This window comes from Amblyraja radiata, chromosome 17 (assembly GCF_010909765.2).
Source record: "Amblyraja radiata isolate CabotCenter1 chromosome 17, sAmbRad1.1.pri, whole genome shotgun sequence".
Taxonomy (NCBI): domain Eukaryota; kingdom Metazoa; phylum Chordata; class Chondrichthyes; order Rajiformes; family Rajidae; genus Amblyraja; species Amblyraja radiata.
The window spans coordinates 46344535-46368202 of NC_045972.1; the positions used below are offsets into that span (position 1 = coordinate 46344535).

The window sequence follows — 23668 nt, forward strand, 5'->3', positions numbered from 1 at the left end:
ATGTGCAGAACAAGGATTCCCAGCCTGGGGTACATTTACCCTCAGGGGAGTAGATGTTGTCTACCCAGGGGGGTACATTTGTTGATTCTGGATTGGTACATGTTTTTTCCTCATTGACTGACTGTGTTTGGTTCTGGTATACACCGGTATCTGTTCATCATTAGTTGTTCATCAATAAGTGTAAATAACATAGTTACGTTGCTATTTAAGTTGCCAGGGGCGAACAGGGACGAGGAAGGTTGGGAACTGCCTGGTGTAGAATGTAGTTTTGGCCGCACACTTGGACGTTTGGGGTGCGGTTTCAGACAAGAGGGAAGCATTGGCCTGTCAGCCACCAACAGGGGACACACATCCTGTATCAGATGTCCAGCTGTGAAGGCCTTTCCTCCCCCCCTCCCCCGAGACTCACATCCAGATGGTGCTCTTTCAATCCTGCTCCCACGGGATAATCGCATATGTGCTCGGGAAAGTCGTTCACCACATGTGCTTCCTCCCCATCAGTTTCAAATGGACTTTTGATCTCCCCCCCCCCTCCATCATCCTCCCCCCCCCCCCCCCCCCCCCCCCATCCTCTGCTCTTTGCAGGAAACATTATCAGACCCCCCAGTATGTTAAAAGTCTCTGTAAAAAGCCGGCACTCTCTCCCCCGCGGTCTTCTGGAATTCTTTTATCCCAGTTGGGAAGGTAGATGTAATATTGGTGGTACCGTTCCTACCCCTTGCTGTGCCGACAGCACAGATTTGAATCAGCACACAATATTCTCGTGTGTTGCATATTACTCTGGCCCTTTCTCCGGGGGATTCTGAGCAGGGTCTGCTTTGATTTAAGAAAAAGAGCATCATCTTATTCAACGATGCCTGGGAAAAAAAATCCAGCTAGCTACCAAGACGGAGCTTTGAATAACGGTTATATATGTGTGTGTGAGTGTGTGCGTGTGTCCTTTGCATGGAAATAAATTAGACAGCAGAGAGATCGCCCTGCAAGGAGCGACTTAGGAGGAGTTGTTGAAATTCTGGTCGGTGTGGAGAGGTCCTAAGGGAGTTTGCTTCCGCTGAGTTCCGATCGTTTGGGCAGTCCCGGGCGTTCAAATAATCCTTGCAGACCCTGCTGAGAAGGCAGCGTGTCGTACGAAATCAAAACCCTCTCTGTTGGTCGGTGATGTTTTGATGAGGATTGCTTGCAGCAGGCAGCACAAGAGCTCAGTAGAGCTTATGTTGCTGAACCATTATGGGCCTGTGTCCCACTTACACGATTATATTTCAGAGACTTGCCGGCACCCGTCATAGTCGCAGCAGGTCGCCGAAAATGTTCAACATGTTGAAAATCCAGCGGCGACCAGAACAAGGTACGACTCTTTGGGCGACTACTCACGACCATACGGGCTTCACCCCGCGACATGTCGCCTGTACGGCCGTGAGTCGTCTCCTCGGTCACCCAAAGCGTCTTTCTGGTCGCCGCTGAATTTTCAACATGTTGGAAATTTTCGGCAACCTCTGACGGGTGCTGGCAGTCGCTGAAAAAGTCACGTAAGTGGGACAGGCCCCATTAGCAATGCACGCATCTAATGCCCTCTTTACCATCTTAAACGCGTTTTAACTGGGGCGTTGGTTGCTTTTAGGAACATTTTGCGCGCAGTTCTGGTCGCCATGTTGCAGGAAGGATGTGCAGGCTTCGGTGAGGGTGCATAGCGAGGTGGTGCAGCGGTAGAGTTGCTGCCTCACAGCGCCAGAGACTCAGGTTCCATCCCGACTACGGGTGCTGTCTGTACAGAGTTTGCACGACCTCCGTGTGACCGAGTGGGTTTTCTCCGGGTGCTCCGGTTTCCTCCCACACGCCAAAGACATAAAGGCTTGTAGGTTAATTGGCTTTGGCAAAATTGTAAATTGTCACAAGGTTCACAAGGTTAATTCCCGGGATGGCGGGACTGTCATATGCTGAGAGAATGGAGCGGCTGGGCTTGTACTCTCTGGAATTTAGAAGGATGAGAGGGGATCTTATTGAAACATATAAGATTATTAACGGTTTGGACACGCTAGAGGCAGGAAACATGTTCCCGATGTTGGGGAGTTCAGAACCAGGGGCCACAGTTTAAGAATAAGGGATAAGCCATTTAGAACGGAGATGAGGAAACACTTTTTCACACAGAGAGTTGTGAGTCTGTGGAATTCTCTGCCACAGAAGGTAGTTGAGGCCAGTTCATTGGCTATATTTAAGAGGGAGTTAGATGTGGCCCTTGTGGCTAATGGGATCAGGGGGTATGGAGAGAAGGCAGATACAGGATACTGTGTTGGATGATCATCCATGCTCATATTGAATGGCGGTGCAGGCTCGAAGGGCCGAATGGCCTACTCCTGCACCTATTTTCTATGTTTCTATGTATTTGGAATGTGGGAGGAAACCGAAGATCTTGGAGAAAAGTCCACGCAGGTCACAGGGGCAAACGTACAAACTCCGTAAAGACAGCACCCGTAGTCAGGATGGAACCTGGGTCTCTAGCGCTGTGAGGCAGCAACTCTACCGCTGCGCCACCGTGCCGCCCCATTGCTGTCTGACTGTCGTGCAGATTGAAGACGAGTCCCAGACGTGAAAGGTCTGTCTGTCCATCCCTTCCGCAGATGCTGCCTGACCTGCAGAGTTTCTCCAGCACTTGTGTGTTTTGTTAAGGAGTGTTGTTGTGTGTTTCGTTCCATTCCAAACTCCAGTCTGACGTTACTTAATATTCTACCTGCATTGCTGACTTGGACAGCTGGTTTGAACAATGTGTAGGTAGCTGTGAGAACACTGGTTAGAAACTTGAAATCGTGTCTGACAGACTTTGTAACAAGTGTGCTTTACTAAGGATGTCCATTGCTAAGATCACTTCCTGTGAAATGTGTGTTTGTTTACAGGGCATTCAGAAAGTGAAAATGTAATCATTTTTTTTTAGTTTAGTTTAGAGTTACAGCGCGGAAACAGGCCCTTCGGCCCACCGCGTCAGCAGGCCCTTCGGCCCACCGCGTCTGTACTAACCAGCGATCCCCGACACAGCACTATTGGGCACCAGAGACTATTTTTACATTTATACCAAAGCCAATTAACCTACAAACCTGTTCACCTTTGGAGTGTGGGAGGAAACCAGAGCACCCGGAGAAAACCCATGCAGGTCACGGGGAGAACGTACAAACTCCGCACAGACAGCGTCCGTAGTTGGGTTCGAACCCGGGTCTCCGGCGCTGTAAGCGCTGTAACGCAGCAACTCTACCGCTGCGCCACCGTGTTGCCCATAGCGCGGCATAGTGGCGCAGTGGGTAGGGCTGCCAACTCACAGCGACAGAGACCCGGGTTCAATCCTGACCTCGGGTGCTGTCTGCGAGGAGTTTGCACGTTCTCCCTGTGAATGCGTGTGTTTCCTCCGGGTGCTCCGGTTTCCCCTCACCTATCTAAAAGCCTCTTAAATGCCACTATCATATCTGCCTCCACCACCAACCCTGGCAGCGCGTTCCAGACACCCACCACCCTCTGTGTAGGAAAAAACCTGCCCCGCACATCTCCATAAAACTCAGTCTGAAGAAGGGTCTCGACCCGAAACGTCACCCATTCCTTCTCTCCAAAGATGCTGCCTGTCCCACCGAGTTACTCCAGCATTTTGTGTCTATCTTCCATTTGTTGAGGCCAGTTCATTGGCTATATTTAAGAGGGAGTTAGATGTGGCCCTTGTGGCTAAAGGGATCAGGGGGTATGGAGAGAAGGCAGGTACAGGATACTGAGTTGGATGATCAGCCATGATCATATTGAATGGTGGTGCAGGCTCGAAGGGCCGAATGGCCTACTCCTGCACCTATTTTATAATAATAATAATAATACATTTTATTTAATGGGCGCCTTTCAGACATCTCAAGGACACCTTACATAGGTTCATAGAAATAAAAACATATAATCAGAATAAAATAAGTAATAAAGACATCACAGAGACACAAATTAAAAACAGAATTCAGTCCAAAAACAGAAAATCAAAAACACAGTGTCTATGTTTCTAAACTTTGCGCCATTCACTATAAAGCCATGCGCTCGTGCCCATTTGACCAGGTCATGACTTGAATTTAAGACTTGACATCAGGTCAATAATAAAAAAATAGGCCCAATTTTTATTCAATTTTTTAATTTAACTGCGAATTAAAGAAGACAGGATTAACGTGCAGAAATTGTCCTTTCAATTATGGACAATAACTTTACAAATTGATTCTTATTCTGCGTATGTCTCTTGTATCTTGTATGTAGGAACTGGCTGGCGTGTTTTGGAACAGTGTGGAACAATGCATGTGGAATGGAATTATTTTCTGGTTTTCTGATTTATTTCTTTTCGTGGTAATGAGTTGTGGGAGGAATTTAATTGGCAATCAGCTGACGTTCGGCACGAACACAGTTGATGACCAAACGCTGACAGTAAAAATGTTTTGTGGGAAAGGTCAAGAAGGTAATTAACACGAGCAGTTTGGAGAAGTGGAATTACGAAATATTCTAAAATATGCAATAGACAATAGGTGCAGGAGTAGGCCATTCAGCCCTTCGAGCCAGCACCGCCATTCAATGTGATCCTGGCTGATCGTCCCCAATCAGTACCCCGTTCCTGCCTTCTCCCCATATCCCCTGACTCCGCTATCTTTAAGAGCCCTATCTAGCTCTCTCTTGAAAGCATCCAGAGAACCTGCCTCCACCGCCCTCTGAGGCAGAGAATTCCACAGACTCACCACTCTGTGTGAAAAAGTGTTTCCTCATCTCCGTTCTAAATGGCTTACCCCTTATTCTTAAACTGTGGCCCCTGGTTCTGGACTCCCCCAACATCGGGAACATGTTTCCTGCCTCTAGCGTTTCCAAACTCTTAATAATCTTACAGTAATCCTTCAATGAGATATCCTCTCATCCTAAATTCCTGAGTGTACAAGCCCAGCCGTCCCATTCACTCAGCATATGACAGTCCCGCCATCCCGGGAATTAACCTGGTAAACCTACGCTGCACTCCCTCAATAGCAAGTCTGTCCTTCCTCAAATCAGGGGACCAAAACTGTACACAATACTCCAGGTGTGGTCTCACTAGGGCTCTGTACAACTGCAGAAGGACCTCTTCAAACAGTGGCAGCACAGGTCAAGTTCAGGATGGGTTTGTGAAAGGGAGATCATGCTTAACTCTGCAGTCGAGGTCCCATGGTAGACAAAAAAGCTGGAGAAACTCAACGAGTGAGGCAGCATCTATGGAGAGAAGGAATTGGCAAATTTGGAGACCAAAACTGCACTCAAATAACTAGAACAGATCACAATCGGGCAGCGGCAGATTAACCCCGTAACTGTGTGCGTGGCCGTGGTTTTCGAAGGAGCGAGAGGAATCGAATATAGGAGCATAGAGGTTCTGCAGTTGTACAGAGCCCTAGTGAGACCACACCTGGAGTATTGTGTGCAGTTTTGGTCCCCTAATTTGAGGAAGGACATTCTTGCTATTGAGGGAGTGCAGCGTAGGTTTACAAGGTTAATTCCTGGGATGGCGGGACGGTCATATGATGAGAGAATGGAGCAGCTGGGCTTGTACACTCTGGAGTTTAGAAGGATGAGATGGAATCTCATTGAAACATGTAAGATTGTTAAGGGCTTGGACACGCTAGAGGCAGGAAACATGTTCCCGATGTTGGGGGAATCCAGAACCAGGGGCCACAGTTTAAGAATAAGGAGTAAGCCATTTAGAACGGAGATGAGGAAACACTTTTTCTCACAGAGAGTGGTGAGTCTGTGGAATTCTCTGCCTCAGAGGGCGGTGGAGGCCGGTTCTCTGGATGCTTTCAAGAGAGAGCTAGATAGGGCACTTAAGGTTAGCGGAGTCAGGGGATATGGGACTGTCATATGCTGAGAGAATGGAGCAACTGGGCTTGTATACTCTGGAATTTAAAAGGATGAGAGGATATCTTATTGAAACTAATAAGATTATTAAGAGTTTGGACACGCTAGATAGGTTCTCTGGATGCTTTCAAGAGAGAGCTAGATAGGGCTCTTAAAAATAGCGGAGTCAGGGGATATGGGGAGAAGGCAGGAACGGGGTACTGATTGGGGACGATCAGCCATGATCACATTGAATGGCGGTGCTGGCTCGAAGGGCCGAATGGCCTACTCCTGCACCTATTGTCTATTGTCTATTGAATGGGGTGGGAAATCTGTGAGAGAGATGTGAATGCAAGCTATTGACAAGGAGTAGGCGCGGGGAGTGACTGTCGTGCAGGGTCGGCTACATGATGTGGATGTGTTGTCAGGAGCGGGCAGTGGTAGCGGGCAGTGGTAGTCGGCATCGATTGTCGGCGTTGGATTTGGGGAACACAGTCGGATGTGACAGGAGCTGTCGGTGGGACCTCGCGTGAGGCTGGGAACAAGCTGGCAGGCAGTAAAGTGAACGAAGAGATAAGGCGAGAAAAAGCTGCTGCTGCTGCTGCCTTGCCCGACGTGGATGAGGCATCCTCTGGTGCTTCTTACAAAATGCAGCAAGTCAGGAGGAGGATGTTGGCGCCAGTGGTTTTGAGCTCAGCTGTAACCCACACCACTCTATGTCTGATTCCAAGCCATGTCTGCCACTCAAAGCCGTTTGCCTTGAAGGATGGATCCTCGTGAGTCGGTGAAGCTGCGAGAGAAGATGTATTACAAGGAAGATTTTTTTTTCTTGCCATGGGGAAGAGATGAAATATGCGGAGGATCCCAGTTTGAATTGTCTGCTGGAGCGATGATCCAAGCTTTCAGACAGGCCTGCGCCTGCCTCTGAAGTGGCGATATACTCACTTCTCAGACTGGCATTGTTAGCAGGCAGCACATCAAGCAGCTTATCACTGCTGGCATAGAGTGATACAGCGTGGAAACAGCCCAGCTTGTCCCACGCCGACCAACGTGCCCCAGCTACACTAGTCCCACCTGCCCGCGTTTGGTCCATATCCCTCCAAACCCGTCCTATCCATGTACCTGTCTGACTGTTTCTCAAACGTTGGGATAGTCCCAGCCTCAACTACCTCCTCTGGCAGCTCGTTCCATACACCCACCACTCTTTGTGTGAAAATGTTACCCCTCAGATTTACATTAAATCTTTCCCACTTCACCTTAAACCTAGTGTTTAAGAAGGGACTGCAGATGCTGGAAAATCGAAGGTACACAAAAATGCTGGAGAAAATCAGTGGGTGCAGCAGCATCTATGGAGCGAAGGAAATAGGCAACGTTTCGGGCCGAAACGTTGCCTATTTCCTTCGCTCCATAGATGCTGCTGCACCCGCTGAGTTTCCCCAGCATTTTTGTGTACCTTCACCTTAAACCTATGTCCTCTGGTCCTCAATTCCCCTACTCTGGGCAAGAGACTCTGTGCATCTGCCCGATCTATTCCTCTCATGATTTTGTACACCTCTATAATATCACCCCTCATCCTCCTGCGCTCCAAGGAGAGACCCAGCCTACTCAACCTCTCCCTGTAGCTCACACCCTCGAGCCCAGGCAACATCCTCGTAAATCTTCTCTGTACCCTTGCCAGCTTGACAACATCTTTCCTATAACACGGTGCCCAGAACTGAACACAATACTCTGAATGTCTCATCAATGTCTTATACAACTGCAACATGACCTCCCAACTTCTATACTCAATACTGGAGAGATCTTGTTATAGACAATAGACAATAGGTGCAGGAGTAGGCCATTTGGCCCTTCGAGCCAGCACCGCCATTCAATGGCTGATCATCCCCAATCAGTACCCCGTTCCTGCCTTCTTCCCATATCCCCTGACTCCGCTATCTTCAAGAGCCCTATCTAGCTCTCTCTTGAAAGTATCCAGAGAACCTGCCTCCACCGCCCTCTGAGGCAGAGAATTCCACAGACTCACAACACTCTGTGTGAAAAAGTATTCCCTCACCTCCGTTCTAAATATCTTACCCCTTATTCTTAAACTGTGGCCCCTGGTTCTGGACTCCCCCAACATCGGGAACATGTTTCCTGCCTCTAGCATGTCCAAGCCCTTAACAATCTTAATGTTTCAATAAGATTCCCTCTCATCCAAACTCCAGAGTGTACAAGCCCAGCAGCTCCATTTTCTCAGCATATGACAGTCCCGCCATCCCGGGAATTAACCTTGTAAACCTACGCTGCACTCCCTCAATAGCAAGAATGTCCATCCTCAAATTAGGGGACCAAAACTGCACACAATACTCCAGGTGTGGTCTCACTAGGGCTCTGTACAACTGCAGAAGGACCTCCTAAAACAGTGGCAGCACAGGTCAAGTTCAGCATGGGTTTATGAAAGGGAGATCATGCTTAAATGTGCAGTTGAGGTCCCAAGGTTGACAAAAATGCTGGAGAAACTCAGCAGGCGAGGCAGCATCTATGGAGAGAAGGAATAGGTGACGTTTCGGGTTGAGACCCTTCTTCTCGAAGGAATAGGTGACGTTTCGGGTTGAGACCCTTCTTCTCGAAGGAATAGGCGATGTTTTGGGCCGAGACCCTTCCGGGTCTCGACCTGAAACATCAGCTATTCCTTCGCCCCATAGATGCTGCCTCACCTGCTGAGTTTCTCCAGCATTTTTGTTGCTACCTTCGATTTTTCCAGCATCCGCAGTTCTTTCTTAAACAGTTGAGGTCTCATTACCGAAGAAGATGATACAGAGTGATTTGAGAGTCGGCATGTTGAGTGAGCGGGCAAATTTGTGGCAGGTGCAATATAATATATATATGAATGGAAGGTTATCCACTTTAGTGGCAAAAACAGGAAGACACATTGTTATCTAAACAGCAAGAGCTCGGAGAAGGGGCAGCTGCATCGAGATCTGATTGTGCTTCTGCACCAGTCTGTGAAAGTAAGCATGAATAAGTTTATTGGCCAAGTATTCACATACAAGGAATTTGCCTTGGTGCTCCGCCCACAAGTAACAACATGACACACAGTGACAGTTAGGAATGACTCATAAAACATTAAACATTAATAATAAAACAGGTGATGCAGGTGAAACCAACAGGCAGTTAAGAAAGTAGACAAAAGTGCTGGAGAAACTCAGCGGGTGCAGCAGCATCTATGGAGCCTATTTCCTTCGCTCCATAGATGCTGCTGCACCTGCTGAGTTTCTCCAGCACTTTTGTCTACCACTGATTTAAGATGATCAGCCATGATCATATTGAATTGCGGTGCTGGCACGAAGGGCCGAATGGCCTACTCCTACACCTATTGTCTATGTTTCTAACACACTGTTTGCACATGCATTTCATGATATATTTCGATGATCTACTGTGAAGGGCATCTTATACTTAGCTACCACCATCTAGTGGAGATGTGGAAACACATCATGTTCAAGGCAGAGGCGTCAGCTTTCAAAGTCGAAGAACTTTTCTATTAATTATTCATCCTGTTCAAGGATTTCTCTTTACTTGATGTAGAATCTACACCAGTCATTTACACAACGCCAGGTCTTTGAGTAGGAAGCAGGTATTTGCAGTGAGTGTTCAGTATTAAGTCAAACCCCCTTCACCTGTATCCACCTGACCTTAGACACACTAGAGGCAGGAAACATGTTCCCGATGTTGGCGTAGTCCTAAACCAGGGGCCACACACTTTAAGAATAAGCAGTAAGCCATTTAGAACGGAGACGAGGAAACACTTTTTCTCACAGAGAGTGGTGAGTCTGTGGAATTCTCTACCTCTGAGGGCCGTGGAGGCAGGTTGTCTGGATGCTTTCAAGAGATAGTTAGAGAGAGCTCTTAAAGATAGCGGAGTCAGGGGAGAAGGCAGGAACGGGGTACTGATTGTGGATGATCAGCCATGATCTCATTGAATGGCGGTGCTTAGAAACACAGAAACATAGAAAATAGGTGCAGGAGGAGGCCATTCGGCCCTTCGAGCCAGCACCGCCATTCATTGTGATCATGGCTGATCGTCCCCAATCAATAACCCGTGCCTGCCTTCTCCCCATATCCCTTGACTCCACTAGCCCCTAGAGCTCTATCTAACTCTCTCTTAAATCCATCCAGTGACTTGGCCTCCACTGCCCTCTGTGGCAGGGAATTCCACAAATTCACAACTCTCTGGGTAAAAAAGTTTTTTCTCACCTCAGTCTTAAATGACCTCCCCTTTATTCTAAGACTGTGGCCCCTGGCTCTGGACTCGCCCAACATTCGAAGGGCCGAATGGCCTACCCCTGCACCTATTGTCTATTGTTTTATCTCTGAGAAAACCCACGCAGGTCACGGGGAGAACGTACAAAATCCGTACAGGCAAGCGCCCGTAGCTGGGATCGAACCCAGGACTCTGGCGCTGTGAGGCAGTAACTCTACCGCTGCTGTTTAATTTCCTCCCTGTTTTTTGTTTTGTCTTGCAGATGTTGTCCGTGAGGCCTATCCCTGGCACTGTTACCTGTTCTGTCTGAGCGTGTTCGTCACCATGACCAATCAGATTCACAAATGGTCGCACTCCTACTTTGGCCTACCTCGCGGTGTCGGTACGCTCCAGGATCTGCACGTGATCCTGCCCAGAAAACATCACCGCGTCCACCACATCGCCCCACACGAGACCTACTTCTGCATCACCACAGGTAGGAGCAAGAGGCAGGAATGTCCCGCAGTATGGAAACAAGGCCCTTCGGCCCAACTTGCCCATGCTGACCAACGATGCTCCATCTGAGGCCATAAGGTCATAGCACGTTAAAAAAAAAAAAATCTGTTCAGCTCCGATGTGTAAACATCCAACAACTAATATAAGTTGTTTGAGAAGGAACTGCAGATGCTGGAAAATCGAAGGTAGACAAAAGTGCTGGAGAAACTCAGCGGGTGCAGCAGCATCTATGGCCCTAGTGGTATAAACGTTGAATTCTCCAATTCCCGGTAGCCCTTCTCAGCTCTCCCTCAGCCCTCGGGCTCCTCCTCTTCCTTTTTCCTTTCTTCTCTCCATCCCCCCCCCCCCCACCCTACATCAGTCTGAAGAAGGGTTTCAGCCCGAAACGTTGCCTATTTCCTTCGCTCCATAGATGCTGCCTCACCCGCTGAGTTTCTCCAGCACTTTTGTCTACAACTAATGTAAGTTCCTGTTCAGAAGTCCTAGGAGCAGAACTAGGCCATTTCACCCATCAAGTTTACTCCACCATTCAATCGTGGCTGATCTATCTTTCCCTCTCAACACATTCTCCTGCCTTCCCCCCATAACCCCTGGACACCTGTTCTAACAGAGAGTGGTGAGTCTGTGGAATTCTCTGCCTCATAGGGCGGTGGATTGAATTGAATTGAATTGAATCCTTTATTTGTCATTCAGACCTTTTGGTCTGAACGAAATGTCGTTGCCTGCAGCCATACATGTAATAATAACAAAACACAATAAACACAAATTAACATCCACCACAGTGAGTTCACCAAACACCTCCTCACTGTGATGGAGGCAAAAGTCTTAGAGTTACTGTCTCTTCCCTCCTCTTCTCCCTCTGCGCCGAGGCGATACCCCACTGGGCGATGGTATCAGTCCCGCGGTTCAAGCTCCGCGGCCTGGGGGTGGTCGAAGCTGCCGCCCTCCAGTCCAGCGGACGCAGTTGTTGCAACGGGAGCTCCGGAAAACAGGCTTCAACCTGTGACCTGCGAGCTCCCGACATTGTCCTCCACTGGCCCGCGGCCGAGCCCCGGATCCAGGTCGCCGCCGCCAGAACGCCGTCTCAGCCGCCAGAGCACCGTCTCCGCCCCGCACCGGGCCGCCCACACGGCAGTGTCTCAGCCCCGCGCCGTCCGCCCTCACCGGAGCGCCGAGTCGTGCCGCTACCCGGACGTCACCACAGCTCGAAGACTGCCAGCCTCGCGTTGGTGAGTCCTGGCTGGCTCTACCTCCGGACCCTCAAGGTCGGTCGCAGGTTGGAGGCCGCCAGCTCCGCCATTAGGCTTCAGCGCAGACGGGGGAAGAGAAGGGGAATACGACAAAAAAGTCGCATTCCCCCGAAGGAAGAGACAGAAAGCCCTGTTTCACCCCCCCCCCCCCCCCCCACACACACAACACCTAATAACCAAAAAATGTACTAAACTAGACAAAAAAAACAACACAAAAAAGTAAAAACAGACAGACTGCAGGCGAGCCGCAGCCGTATCACAGCGCCGCCACTTCCGGACGGAGGCCGGTTCTCTGGATGCTTTCAAGAGAGAGCTATGTAGGGCTCTTAAAAATAGCGGAGTCAGGGGATATGGGGAGAAGGCAGGAACGGGGTACTGATTGGGGATGATCAGCCATGATCACATTCAAGAGCGGAACTTGCTATCAAAACATGGAGGGGACAGGGGAGACAATTTTTTGACGGCCACGCCCGCATGCGCACACACACACACACACACACACACACACACACACACACACACACACACACACACACACACACACACACACACACACACACACACACACACACGCGCGCGCGCGCGCGCGGCTTCGGAGGCTCAATCCAGCGCTAAATGTGGAGATTTTAAAATCGGGATCACAAAAACCTGGGGGGGATGTCCCCCACTTCTCAAAACATGGGGGGGACGTGTCCCCTCTGGCCCCCCGGGATTTCCGCCCCTGATCACATTGAATGACGGTGCTGGCTCGAAGGGCCGAATGGCCTCCTCCTGCACCTATTGTCTATTGTCTAATCAAGAATCTATATATCTCTTCCAATTAATCAATCTACCTATCCTATATGACCTAGTCCTATTATGTCACAGGTCCACCACCGATTTTCTGCAGCTTGTGGTTTGGCTCCCCAGCCCACCCCCCACCCCCCGCCTTTAATCCAGGCAAAATCCCCTCCCCCCCCCCGCTCCCCTCCTCGGAAGTCCCACTGAAAATGTGGCCCCCAGGTCGGGTGGAGCGATCGATCTCGACCTCATCGGGACTTCTGCGACCGATGGGCGAGTGGAATGTCCGCCCCTGTGGCCGGGACTCCGGAAGCCCGGCAGATCCGTTCCCAAGGCCGACTTCTGAGGCCGACTCTGCCAGCCGGTATCTCGCCCCCCACCCCCGGCCTGGGCGGAACATTCCGGTACGTCGGAGCTCGTGGACGTTGGGGGGAGTCCAGAACCAGGGGCCACACAGTTTAAGAATAAGGAGTAAGCCATTTAGGACGGAGACGAGGAAACACATTTTCACACAGAGAGTGGTGAGTCTGTGGAATTCTCTGCCTCAGAGGAGGCCGGTTCTCTGGATGCTTCCAAGAGAGAGCTAGATAGGGCTCTTAAGGTTAGCGGAGTCAGGGGATATGGGACTGTCATATGCTGAGAGAATGGAGCAACTGGGCTTGTATACTCTGGAATTTAGAAGGATGAGAGATTATTTTATAAGATTATTAAGAGCTTGGACACGCTAGAGGCAGGAAACATGTTCCCAATGTTGGGGGAGTCCAGAACCAGGGGCCACAGTTTAAGAATAAGGGCTTGTATACTACGAGACGTCACCTCTCATCCTTCTAAACTCCAGAGTGTACAAGCCCAGCTGCTCCATTCACTCAGCGTATGACAGTCCCGCCTTCCTGGGAATTAAGACAGACACCATTGTATGCAGATGCCGAGACATGTGTTCACCTCTGGCTGAACAACTTCTAATCTTATGCGTGGGCTCGATGAGAAGAAGACTCAGTTACTCTTGATCCAGCACCATTCAATTAACACAACCAGCCTTGTTTACCACACATTTATTGTTCAGCAACTTACTTATGAATATTTTAGCAGCGGAGCATTAGATCTGTAAAATTAATCTCACCCAAAAGCCAAACAATTCTGCTAATGTAAAACCTCGCTCTGATACTGGTACGAGACCAGGAGGACGGATTAGAAAATTCATTCATGGCTTTTTATTCCTATTGTTGCAGCAACAAAATTGATTGTTATCCCACTCTGAAGAGACATCACAAGCTGCCTATCTTGAACTTGTTTGTGTTTCCAAGCACGACTGTGGAATGTTGGTGGCTTAAATTACAATTAAAACGCAGAGCACTTGTGCTATAAACTTCTGAATGTTGTAGTCGGCAGGGCAGTACCCTGCCTATCGCCAACTTGGACAATTTAACATTTACACCAAGCCAATTAACCTACAAAAGCTCCTCAAGGTATGCCTACTTTGAAGAAGTTCTCCTTCTCTCTCCGGAGACAGTTTCACAACTTCCTCTCTAACTGCCCCCCCTCTGTGTTCCCCCCTGCCCCCCAACTCTACACCCTCAGCCCTCGGGCTCCTCCTCCTCCTTTTTCCTTTCTTCTCCCCGCCCCCCCCCCCCCCCCTAACCCCCATCAGTCTGAAGAATGGTTTCGGCCCGAAACGTTGCCTATTTCCTTCCCTCCATAGATGCTGCTGCACCCGCTGAGTTTCCCCAGCATTTCTGTCTACCTTCGATTTTCCAGCATCTGCAGTTCCTTCTTAAACAACCTACAAACCTGTACGTCTTTGGAGTGTGGGAGGAGACCGAAGATCTCGGAGAAAACCCACGCGGGTCACGGGGAGAACGTGCAAACTCCGTACAGACAGCACCCGTGGTCAGGATCGAACCCGGGTCTCCGGCGTTGCATTTTGCTGTAAGGCAGCAACTCTACCGCTGTGTCACCGAGTCAGGATAAGCGCTTAACTAAGAAAACCATCCCAAAGCCAAAGTAGTATCTAACGATCTAATTGAATGTATCAACTCATGCCAAGGACAATAATGGCCCTGTCCCACTTAGGAGATTTTTTCGGTGACTGCCGGTGACTGTCATAGTCGTAGCAGGTCGCCGAAAAACTGGCGACTGGACCCGTCCCCCCTACGACAATGTCTACAACAACCTACCACCTAGTCGACGGCAAGCTACGGCAAGCTACCGACAACCAGAGACCCGATAGGACGTCCACCTACGACCACACCTACGACAACCTACGTCCACAAGCTACGGCTCTGTCAGCGGCAACTGAAGACAATTCAGTCGAATTCAGCACCGGCGACAACCTACGACAAGCCAACAGTCTCCGAAAGGTTTTGAACATTTCAAAATCCAGCGGCGACCAGAAAAATGGTACGACTCTTTGGGCGACTGAGGAGACCATACAGGCCACACCCCGGTGACCATGTGGTGACAGCCTAGTCGCCTGTAGGCGCCTATAAAAATCACCTAAGTGGGACAGGGGCATAACTAACGCCATCGGCAATAAACAGCTACGTACATGTTAACTAACTCATTAATAAAAACCTGATCATATAGATGCATGGAGTTAAATGGAAGATAGACACAAAAAGTTAGAGTAACTCAGCAGGACAGGCATCATCTCTGGAGAGAAACATAGAAACATAGAAAATAGGTGCAGGAGTAGGCCATTCGGCCCTTCGAGCCTGCACCTCCATTCAATATGATCATGGCTGACCATCCAACTCAGTATCCTGTACCTGCCTTCTCTCCATACCTCCTGATCCCTTTAGCCACAAGGGCCACATCTAACTCCCTCTTAAATATAGCCAATGAACTGGCCTCAACTACCTTCTGTGGCAGAGAGTTCCACAGATTCACCACTCTCTGTGTGAAAAATGTTTTCTCCTGGAAGGAATGGGTGACGTATCGGATCGAGACCCTTCTTCAGACCAGTTAGGGATAAGGGAAACAAGAGATATATGCGGCAATGACGTGGAGAAATAAAGAACAATGAATGAAAGATGTGCAAAAAAAGTAACTGATAAGGGAAACAGGCCATTGTTAGCTGTTTGTTGGGTGAAAACGAGAAGCTGGTGCGACTTGGGTGGGGGAGGGAGAGAGAGAGAGGGAATGCCGGGGCTACCTGAAGTGAGAGAAATCAATATTCATACCACTGGGCTGTAAGCTGCCCAAGCGTAATATGAGATGCTGCTCCTCCAATTTGTGTTAGGCCTCACTCGGACAGTGGAGGAGACCGAGGACCGATAGGTCTGTGTAGGAATGGGAAGGGGAATTAAAGTGTCCAGCAACCGGGAGATCAGGTTCAATGAATTTAAATGTTGCTGATGCAATTGTTATCAAAATTATTCACCAATTCTTGACAAGCTAACAGTTTGCGGTTACATAACAGAATAGGCACGTTTCAGAAATGAGCGCGCAAACAGCGCCCTCCAGCCCACCGACACAACGTGAATCACCCACAAACCTGGCTCTATCCGACACACCAGGGACAATATCACCAAAGCCAATTAGCCGACAAACCTGCACGTCTCTGGAATGTGGGAGGAAGCCGGAGACAACCCACGCGGTCACGGGGAGAACGCGCACAAACTCCGTACAGACAGCACCTGAGGTCAGGATCCAACCCGGGTCTCTGGAGCTGTACCGCCGCGCCACCGTGCCGGCCCAAAGTTCTTTTTGTAGTTCTTTTTGTAGTTCTTTTTGTAGTTCTTTTTGTAGTTCTTTTTGTAGTTCTTTTTGCAAAGAGTCTCTTGAAGACGCTGGAGTTTCGAAGAATGAGGGGGGACCTCATTGAAACATGCAAAATAGTGAAAGGCTTGGATAGAGTGGATGTGGAGAGGATGGTTCCACCAGTGGGAGAGTCTAGGATTAGAGGTGACAGTCTCAGAATTAAAGGACGATCTTTTAGGAAGGAGATGAGGAGAAATGTCTTTAGTCAGAGGGTGGTGAATCTGTGGAATAGACAATAGACAATAGGTGCAGGAGTAGGCCATTCGGCCCTTCGAGCCAGCACCCCCATTCAATGTGATCATGGCTGATCATCCCCAATCAGTACCCCGTTCCTGCCTTCTCCCCATATCCCCTGACTCCGCTATTTTTAAGAGCCCTATCTAGCTCTCTCTTGAAAGAATCCAGAGAACCTGCCTCCACCGCCCTCTGAGGCAGAGAATTCCACAGACTCACCACTCTCTGTGAGGCCAAGTCAATGGATATTTTTAGGCCAGCGATAAATAGATTATTTATTAGTACAGGTGTCTGAGGTTCTGGGGAGAAGGCAGGAGAACAGAGTTGGGAGGGAGAGATAGATCAGCCATGATTGAATTGCGGAATAGACTCGATGGGCCGAATGGCCTAACTCTACTCCTATCACGTATGACCTGCTGAAGAGCAGGCTTGCGGTTCACATCCAGGACGCATCCAATTCCAACCTCCAAACTGTTGAGGAAAACAGCCTTGTGAACAGCCGTCGGGAAAAAATGATGAGCTGTTTTTGTAGGACACCAACGAGGAGTGTATTTACGAAGCATACACAAGGGAGAGAGTGTGTTTCAAGGGAGAAAATGGCCCTAACAGCCCTCGTCTCTCTCAGGAACGATGCCTCCTCGGTTCTCAGTAAGCAACACTCGCTGCGATGAATTATTAATAGCCTACTGTCAGTAGTAACAAATAGACTTGAATAAAACACAACCAGTGGAAAAGAAGGAAACAATGGCTTCACAGGGATCAATCAGAGATTCGAGGTAGCCTTGTAAAAACTGTTCCTTAGTTACAGCGCTTCAAAGAGACCATTTGTTAAAACGGACGTTTTACAAGTCTCTTGTTCAACCTCATTTAGGGTTATCTTGAAAATTGGCATCAAAATCGGAGTGTAATATTCTCTAACGCACCCAAATGTAACTGGAAGAGTCTGAGAAGGGTCCCGACCCGAAACGTCACCCATCCATGTTCTCCACAGATGCTGCCTGACCTGCTGAGTTACTCCAGTACTCTGTGAAACGTCACCTATCCATGTTCTCCACAGATGCTGCCTGACCCGCTGAGTTACTCCAGTACTCTGTGAAACGTCACCTATCCATGTTCTCCACAGTTGCTGCCTCACAGGGCCAGAGACCCGGGCTCGATACTAACTATCTGTACAGAGTTTGTACGTTCTCCCTGTGACCACGGGGGTTTTCTCCGGGTGCTCCGGTTTTCCCCCACACTCCAATGACGTACAGGTTTGTAGGTTAATTGGCTTCGGTAAAAATTGTAAATTGTCCCCTAGCGTGTAGGATAGTATTAGTGTGCGGCGCAGACTCGGTGGGCCAAAGGGCCTGTTTCAGCACTGTATCTCTAAACTACACGAAAGGTGGCCCTATTTATTATTCCACAACCACAACAGCAATACTAACCTGATCGTTAAAACTGTTAGTTTCCCCTCGTTGAATGATTGAATGAATAAGTTTATTGGCCAAGTATTCACATACAAGGAATTTGCCTTGGTGCTCCGCCCGCAAGTGACAACACGACATACAGTGACAGTTAGGAATGACACATAAAACATCAATAATAAAACACTATCGATTTGACACATTCATCTCAATTTTTCAATGAGCACATGACTTGATGGCCTGAGACCTAGGGAGAGGTTGAGCAGCTAGGACTCTATACCTTGGAGCACAGGAGAATGAGTGGTGATCCTATAGAGGTTTACAAATCGTTGATCAGGTAGACATACTTGCCCAGAGCAGGGGATTTGAGGACCAGAGGACATAGGTTTAAGGTGAGGGGGGGGGGGAAGATTTAATAGGAACCTGAGGGGTAGCTTTTCCACACAAAGGGTGGTGGGTGTATGGAACGAGCTGCCGGAGGAGGTAGTTGAGGCAGGGACTGTGGCAACGTTTAAGAAACATCTGAACAGGTACATGGATAGGACAGGTTTAGAGGGATATGGACCAAAGGCAGGCAGGTTGGACTGGTGTAGATGGGACATGTTGGCCGGTGTGGGCAAGATGGGCCAAAGTTCCTGTTTCCACACTGTATTAGAAGATTGAGGGGGGATCTTATAGAAATTTACAAAATACTTAAGGGGTTGGACAGGCTAGATGCAGGAAGATTGTTCCCGATGTTGGGGGAGTCCAGAACAAGGGGTCACAGTTTAAGGATAAGGGGGAAATCTTTTAGGACCGAGATGAGAATAACATCTTTCACACAGAGAGTGGTGAATCTCTGGAATTCTCTGCCGCAGAATGTAGTTGAGGCCAGTTCATTGGCTATATTTAAAAGGGAGTTAGTTGTGGCCCTTGTGGCTAAAGGGATCAGGGGGTATGGAGAGAAGGCAGGTACAGGATACTGAGTTGGATGATCAGCCATGATCATATTGAATGGCGGTGCAGGCTCGAAGGGCCGAATGGCCTACTCCTGCACCTATTGTCTATGTTTCTATGTATCACTCTGTGACTCTGAATAATTGCTTGTGGCTAAATTATAGCGTTTGACTGTGTCGTCATCGGCAAATCTACCCGCATGTTCCCAAGTGAACTTGTCTATGAAGGGAACAGATACAGTGAGGCAGTGTGGGTCTTGGATGCATTGAAGGACAGTGCTGGAGGAACTCAGCGGGTCAGGCAGCATCTGGCGAGTGAATGGCCAGGCAGCGTTTCAGGTCAGGACCCTTCTACAGACTCCAAGAAGGTTCCCGTCCCGAAACGTTCGCCTGTCCATTCACTCCAGCACTTTTCTCAAGGTTCCAGCAGCTGCAGTTCCTTGCGCTTCCATTTTACAGTATAGGTTGACGGATGTTGGCGTTTATGTTAAGGTTTGCAAACTGCAACAGCCAGAGTATCTCTAGCTCGCGACAGGCACCGACCGAGCTATCAGGGTTCCTTGCTGTTCTGTGACTATTTGAAACTTATCACTTTCCCATCCCAACACCCTGAAGTTTTTAAGACAGGCACAATGACAGGAGAGAGTTAGATTAGAGAGACGTGGGTGAAATGGGGGCAAGTGGGACTCATCATCAAAACGAGTGTGACTGTCCTCTCCTCTCCTTAGGGTCGTCTACTTGTGGGTCTGCAGGTGTCTGTAGAGGCCGATTCATGATCCACACACCTTGGTGCAACGTGGGCAGTGGAGACTGGCGGTGGTTGGTAGTCGTCAGGCCCCTTCTCTCTCTCCTTACGGTGCTGTCGCTTTGTCTCTGCGACACGGCGTTGTTCCGTTTCGTGACGTGCAGCTCCTTCCTGCACGGAATTCCTCCAGGAATGCCTGTCCGTCCAGTGCAACGTGCTCCCAGTTGCTCGATGTGATGTGGAATTTCTTCAGACTGTTCTTGAAGTGGGATTAGTGTAGATGGGGCATCTTGGCCGGCATGGGCAAGTTGGGCCGAAGGGCCTGTTTCCGTGCTATATGGCTCTGTGACAAGGAGAATTACTCTTAAATTATCAATGCTCTTAGATCTCAGTGGAATTCTCAGCCACAGAAGGCAGCGGAGGCCAATTCACTGGATGAGAGTAAAGGGCCTGTCCCACTTACGTGTCCTTGGCACGCAAATTTACGTGACCTCGTCGTCGCGTTGAGGCGCACGGGCATCGTGTGGCCACGCGGGGCCAGTCCCACTGAGAAGCGCGGAGGGGTATGTAGTTGTGTAGTATGTAGTAGGAGGTATTGCGCGGGGCTCCGAAATTTTTGTAGCGAACAAAATCTTCGCGCGCCAACGGCCTGTCGCGGAGCTGACGGCCAAAGTGGGACAGGCCCAAGACCCTGGCGCGACGCAACGTCTCACCTTCAACAGCAGCAGAAGCAGGCAAACGATCGCCGAGCTCGGCCTGGGGCTCACGGCCGTTGCGGTCCGGGTCCGCCCCCACTTCTACACCCAGAGCGGGGCCAATAAAATTGAAGATGGACACAAAATGCTGGAGTAACTCAGTGGGACCGGCAGCATCTCTGGAGAGAAGCAATGAGTGATGTTTCGGGTCAAGATCCTTCGCTCAGACTGAAGAAGAGTCTCGACACGAAACATCACCCATTGCTTCTCTCCAGAGATTCTGCCGGTCCCGCTGAGTTACTCCAGCTTTGTGTCCATCTTCAATTGACGTCACGCACTCCAGACGGCTGTGCGGGCGCATGTAATCACGCACGACCTTCGCAGGACCATCTCGGCTCAACGCGACCACGAGGTCGCGTAATTTGCATGCCAAGGACACGTAAGTGGGACAGGCCCTTTAGATTTAGCTCTTGGGTATAACGGAATCAAGGGATATGGGGAAAAAGCAGGAACGGGGTACTGATTTTGGGTGATTGAATGGCTCGAAGGGCCGAATGGCCTACTCCTGCACCTATTGTCTATGTTTCTATTACATTATCTGTTGTGGTCTCTTGCTTGTTGCTGGGCGGTTTTCTTTCTTACTCCTAGACGGCTTTATTTCATTCGTGTTTTTGTTCCTTTTTCCTGTTCTTTCCCATAAATTTATTGTGTAAACGGCGCTGCAAATTGACGTTGTTTGAAAGGCTGCATGAAAGAACAATTTGCTGCATGGCTGGTGCGCTGCGCCATGGGGGGATGCAATATTGATTCAGGCTGCTTTGTCATTCAGGTGTCCCTCCCCGCGTCGCATTTCCGGGGGAATTGCAATTGTTTTTTTCCAAAGTGCTGAAGCGGTCAAAACCATCCCTCACACAGATGCTTATTTGTATCCAATTTAAACACCCAAGTTCGTCGCTGTCGCCGAGTATTTGTTTGTTCTCCTCCGCGCTTGGAGCCCAACGAGAAGAAAATGTATCTGCGCGTCCTTGTGTTCTCCACTTTACTGCGAGTGACCCAGAGGGAGAGTTGCAGAGTTGCTGCCTCACGGAGCCAGAGACCCCGGTTCGATCCTGACCAGGGTCTGTACGGAGTTTGTACAGAGTTTGGGAATGGGAGGGAGAGCTGCTCAACACTTTAACCCCCCCTCCCATTCCCACACTGACCTTTCTGTCCTGGGCCTCCTCCATTGTCAGTGAGGCCCAGCACAAATTGGAGGAACAGCACCTCATATTTCACTTGGGCAGCTTACACCCCAGCGGTATGAACACTGACTTCTCTAACTTCAAGTAACCCTTGCTTTCCCTCTCTCTCCATCCCTCCCCCATCCTAGTTCTCTCACCAGTCTGACCCACCGTGTTACACATTGTATCTATTTGCTTGTTGTCACGTTCTCCAGCTAACAATGATTATCTTGCCTTTACCTTGAGCAGCATCTCTTTTGATGTCCCATTTTCACACTTTACCCTTCCTTATCTCTGCATCTCCCTCCCCCCCCTGACTCCCAGTCTGAAGAAGGGTCTCGACCCAAAATATCACCCATTCCTTCTCTCCAGAGATGCTGCCTGTCCCGCTGAGTTACTCCAGCTTTTTGTGTCTATCTTCAGGTATGCAGGTTCATTGGCTTTGGTAAGTTGTAAAATTGTCCCGAGTGTGTGTGTGTAGGTTAGTGCAAGGGGTGGTCGTGGGTCAGCACGGCCTCGGCGGGCCGAAGGGCCAGTTTCCGCGCTGCATCTCGAAAGCTTAAAGGAATTTCCAACGTCAGCGGATCGCTGGCTGAAGTTGTGAAACCCCAGAACAAACAGATCTCGAGTCATTTAAACACAAAGTACTGGAGTAACTCAGCGGGTCAGGCAGTATCTCTGGAGAAAGACACAAAAAGCTGGAGTAACTCAGAGTCTCTGGAGAGAACGAATGTGTGACGTTTGGGGTCGAGACCCTTCTTCAGACAGAGAGTCAGGGGAGAGGGAAACGAGAGATGTAGACAGTGATGCAGAGAGATGTGGAATAAATGAATGAAAGATGCAAAAAAGTAATATATATATACATAGACAATAGGTGCAGAAGGAGGCCATTTGGCCCTTCGAGCCAGCACATCCATTCGCTGTGATCATGGCTGATCATCCAGTCACTACCTCGTGCCTGCCTTCTCCCCATACCCCTCGATTCCACTAGCCTTAAGAGCTCTATCTAACCATCTTTTGAATGCATCCAGTGAATTGGCCTCCACTGCCCTCTGAGGCAGAGAATTCCACTAATTCACAACACTCTGTGTGAAAACGTTTTTCCTCATCTAAGTTCCAAATGGCCTACTCCTTATTCTTAAACTGTGACCCGTGACTCTGGACTCCCCCAACATCGGGAACGTGTTTCCTGCATCTAGCCTGTCCAATCCCTTAATAATGTTATATGTTTCATCCTTCTAAATTCCAGTGTGTGCAAGCCCAGTCGCTCCATTCTCTCAACATATGACAGTCCCGCCATCCCGGGAATTAACCTCGTGAACCTACGCTGCACTCCATCAATAGCACGAATGTCCTTCCTCAAATTAGGAGACCAAAACTGCTCACAATACTCCAGATGTGGTCTCACCAGGGCCCTGTACAACTGCAGAAGGAACTCTGCTCAACTCAACTCAACTCCTCTTGTTATGAAGGCCAACACGCCATTAGCTTTCTTCACTGCCTGTTTTGCCTGCATGATGATAAAGGAAACAGGCCATTGTTAGCTAGGGGCTAGGTGAAAACCAGTTACTGACAATGAGACTCAATGCGACGACTTTAAAGCTAGTACGATTTGGGTGGGGGAAGGGATGGCGAGAGAGGGGATAATAAGGGTTACTTGAATTTAGGGAAATCAATACTTATGCCGCTGGGGTGTAAGCTGCCCAAGCGAAACATGAGGTGCTGTCCCTCCAATGTGCGCTAGCCTGGACCTCACTCTGACAATGGAGGAGGCCCAGGACAGAAAGGTCAGTGTGGGAATGGGAAGGGGAGTTAAAGTATTTGGCAACCGGGAGATCAGGTAGGTCTGGGCGGACAGAGCGGAGGAGAACGTGGGTTGGCAACCCTTCTACAGACATGCTGATATTTTGGGTCAAGACCCTTTTGTGCAAATGAGAATATAAATGATGGAACAAAAGTCATTGTAAAAAACTTTCATTCACATCACCGTTGCTGTGTCCAATATTCCTTTGAACTTTAATTGGTTGCAAAATCAGGTCATTTTACCTCGGAAAGGCGTTATTTA

At 49.2% G+C, this 23668-nt stretch overlaps 1 protein-coding gene across 1 annotated transcript in view; it reads left to right on the plus strand.

Annotated features, from left to right (window-relative positions):
* The window catches only part of LOC116982859 (transmembrane protein 189-like), a 112026-nt gene that overhangs the window by 87689 nt on the left and 669 nt on the right, over positions 1 to 23668 (plus strand). The window contains exon 5 of the mRNA XM_033036383.1: positions 10347 to 10559. Within this exon, the coding sequence (XP_032892274.1) occupies positions 10347 to 10559 (213 nt within the window). The remainder of the gene's footprint in view (positions 1 to 10346; positions 10560 to 23668) is intronic.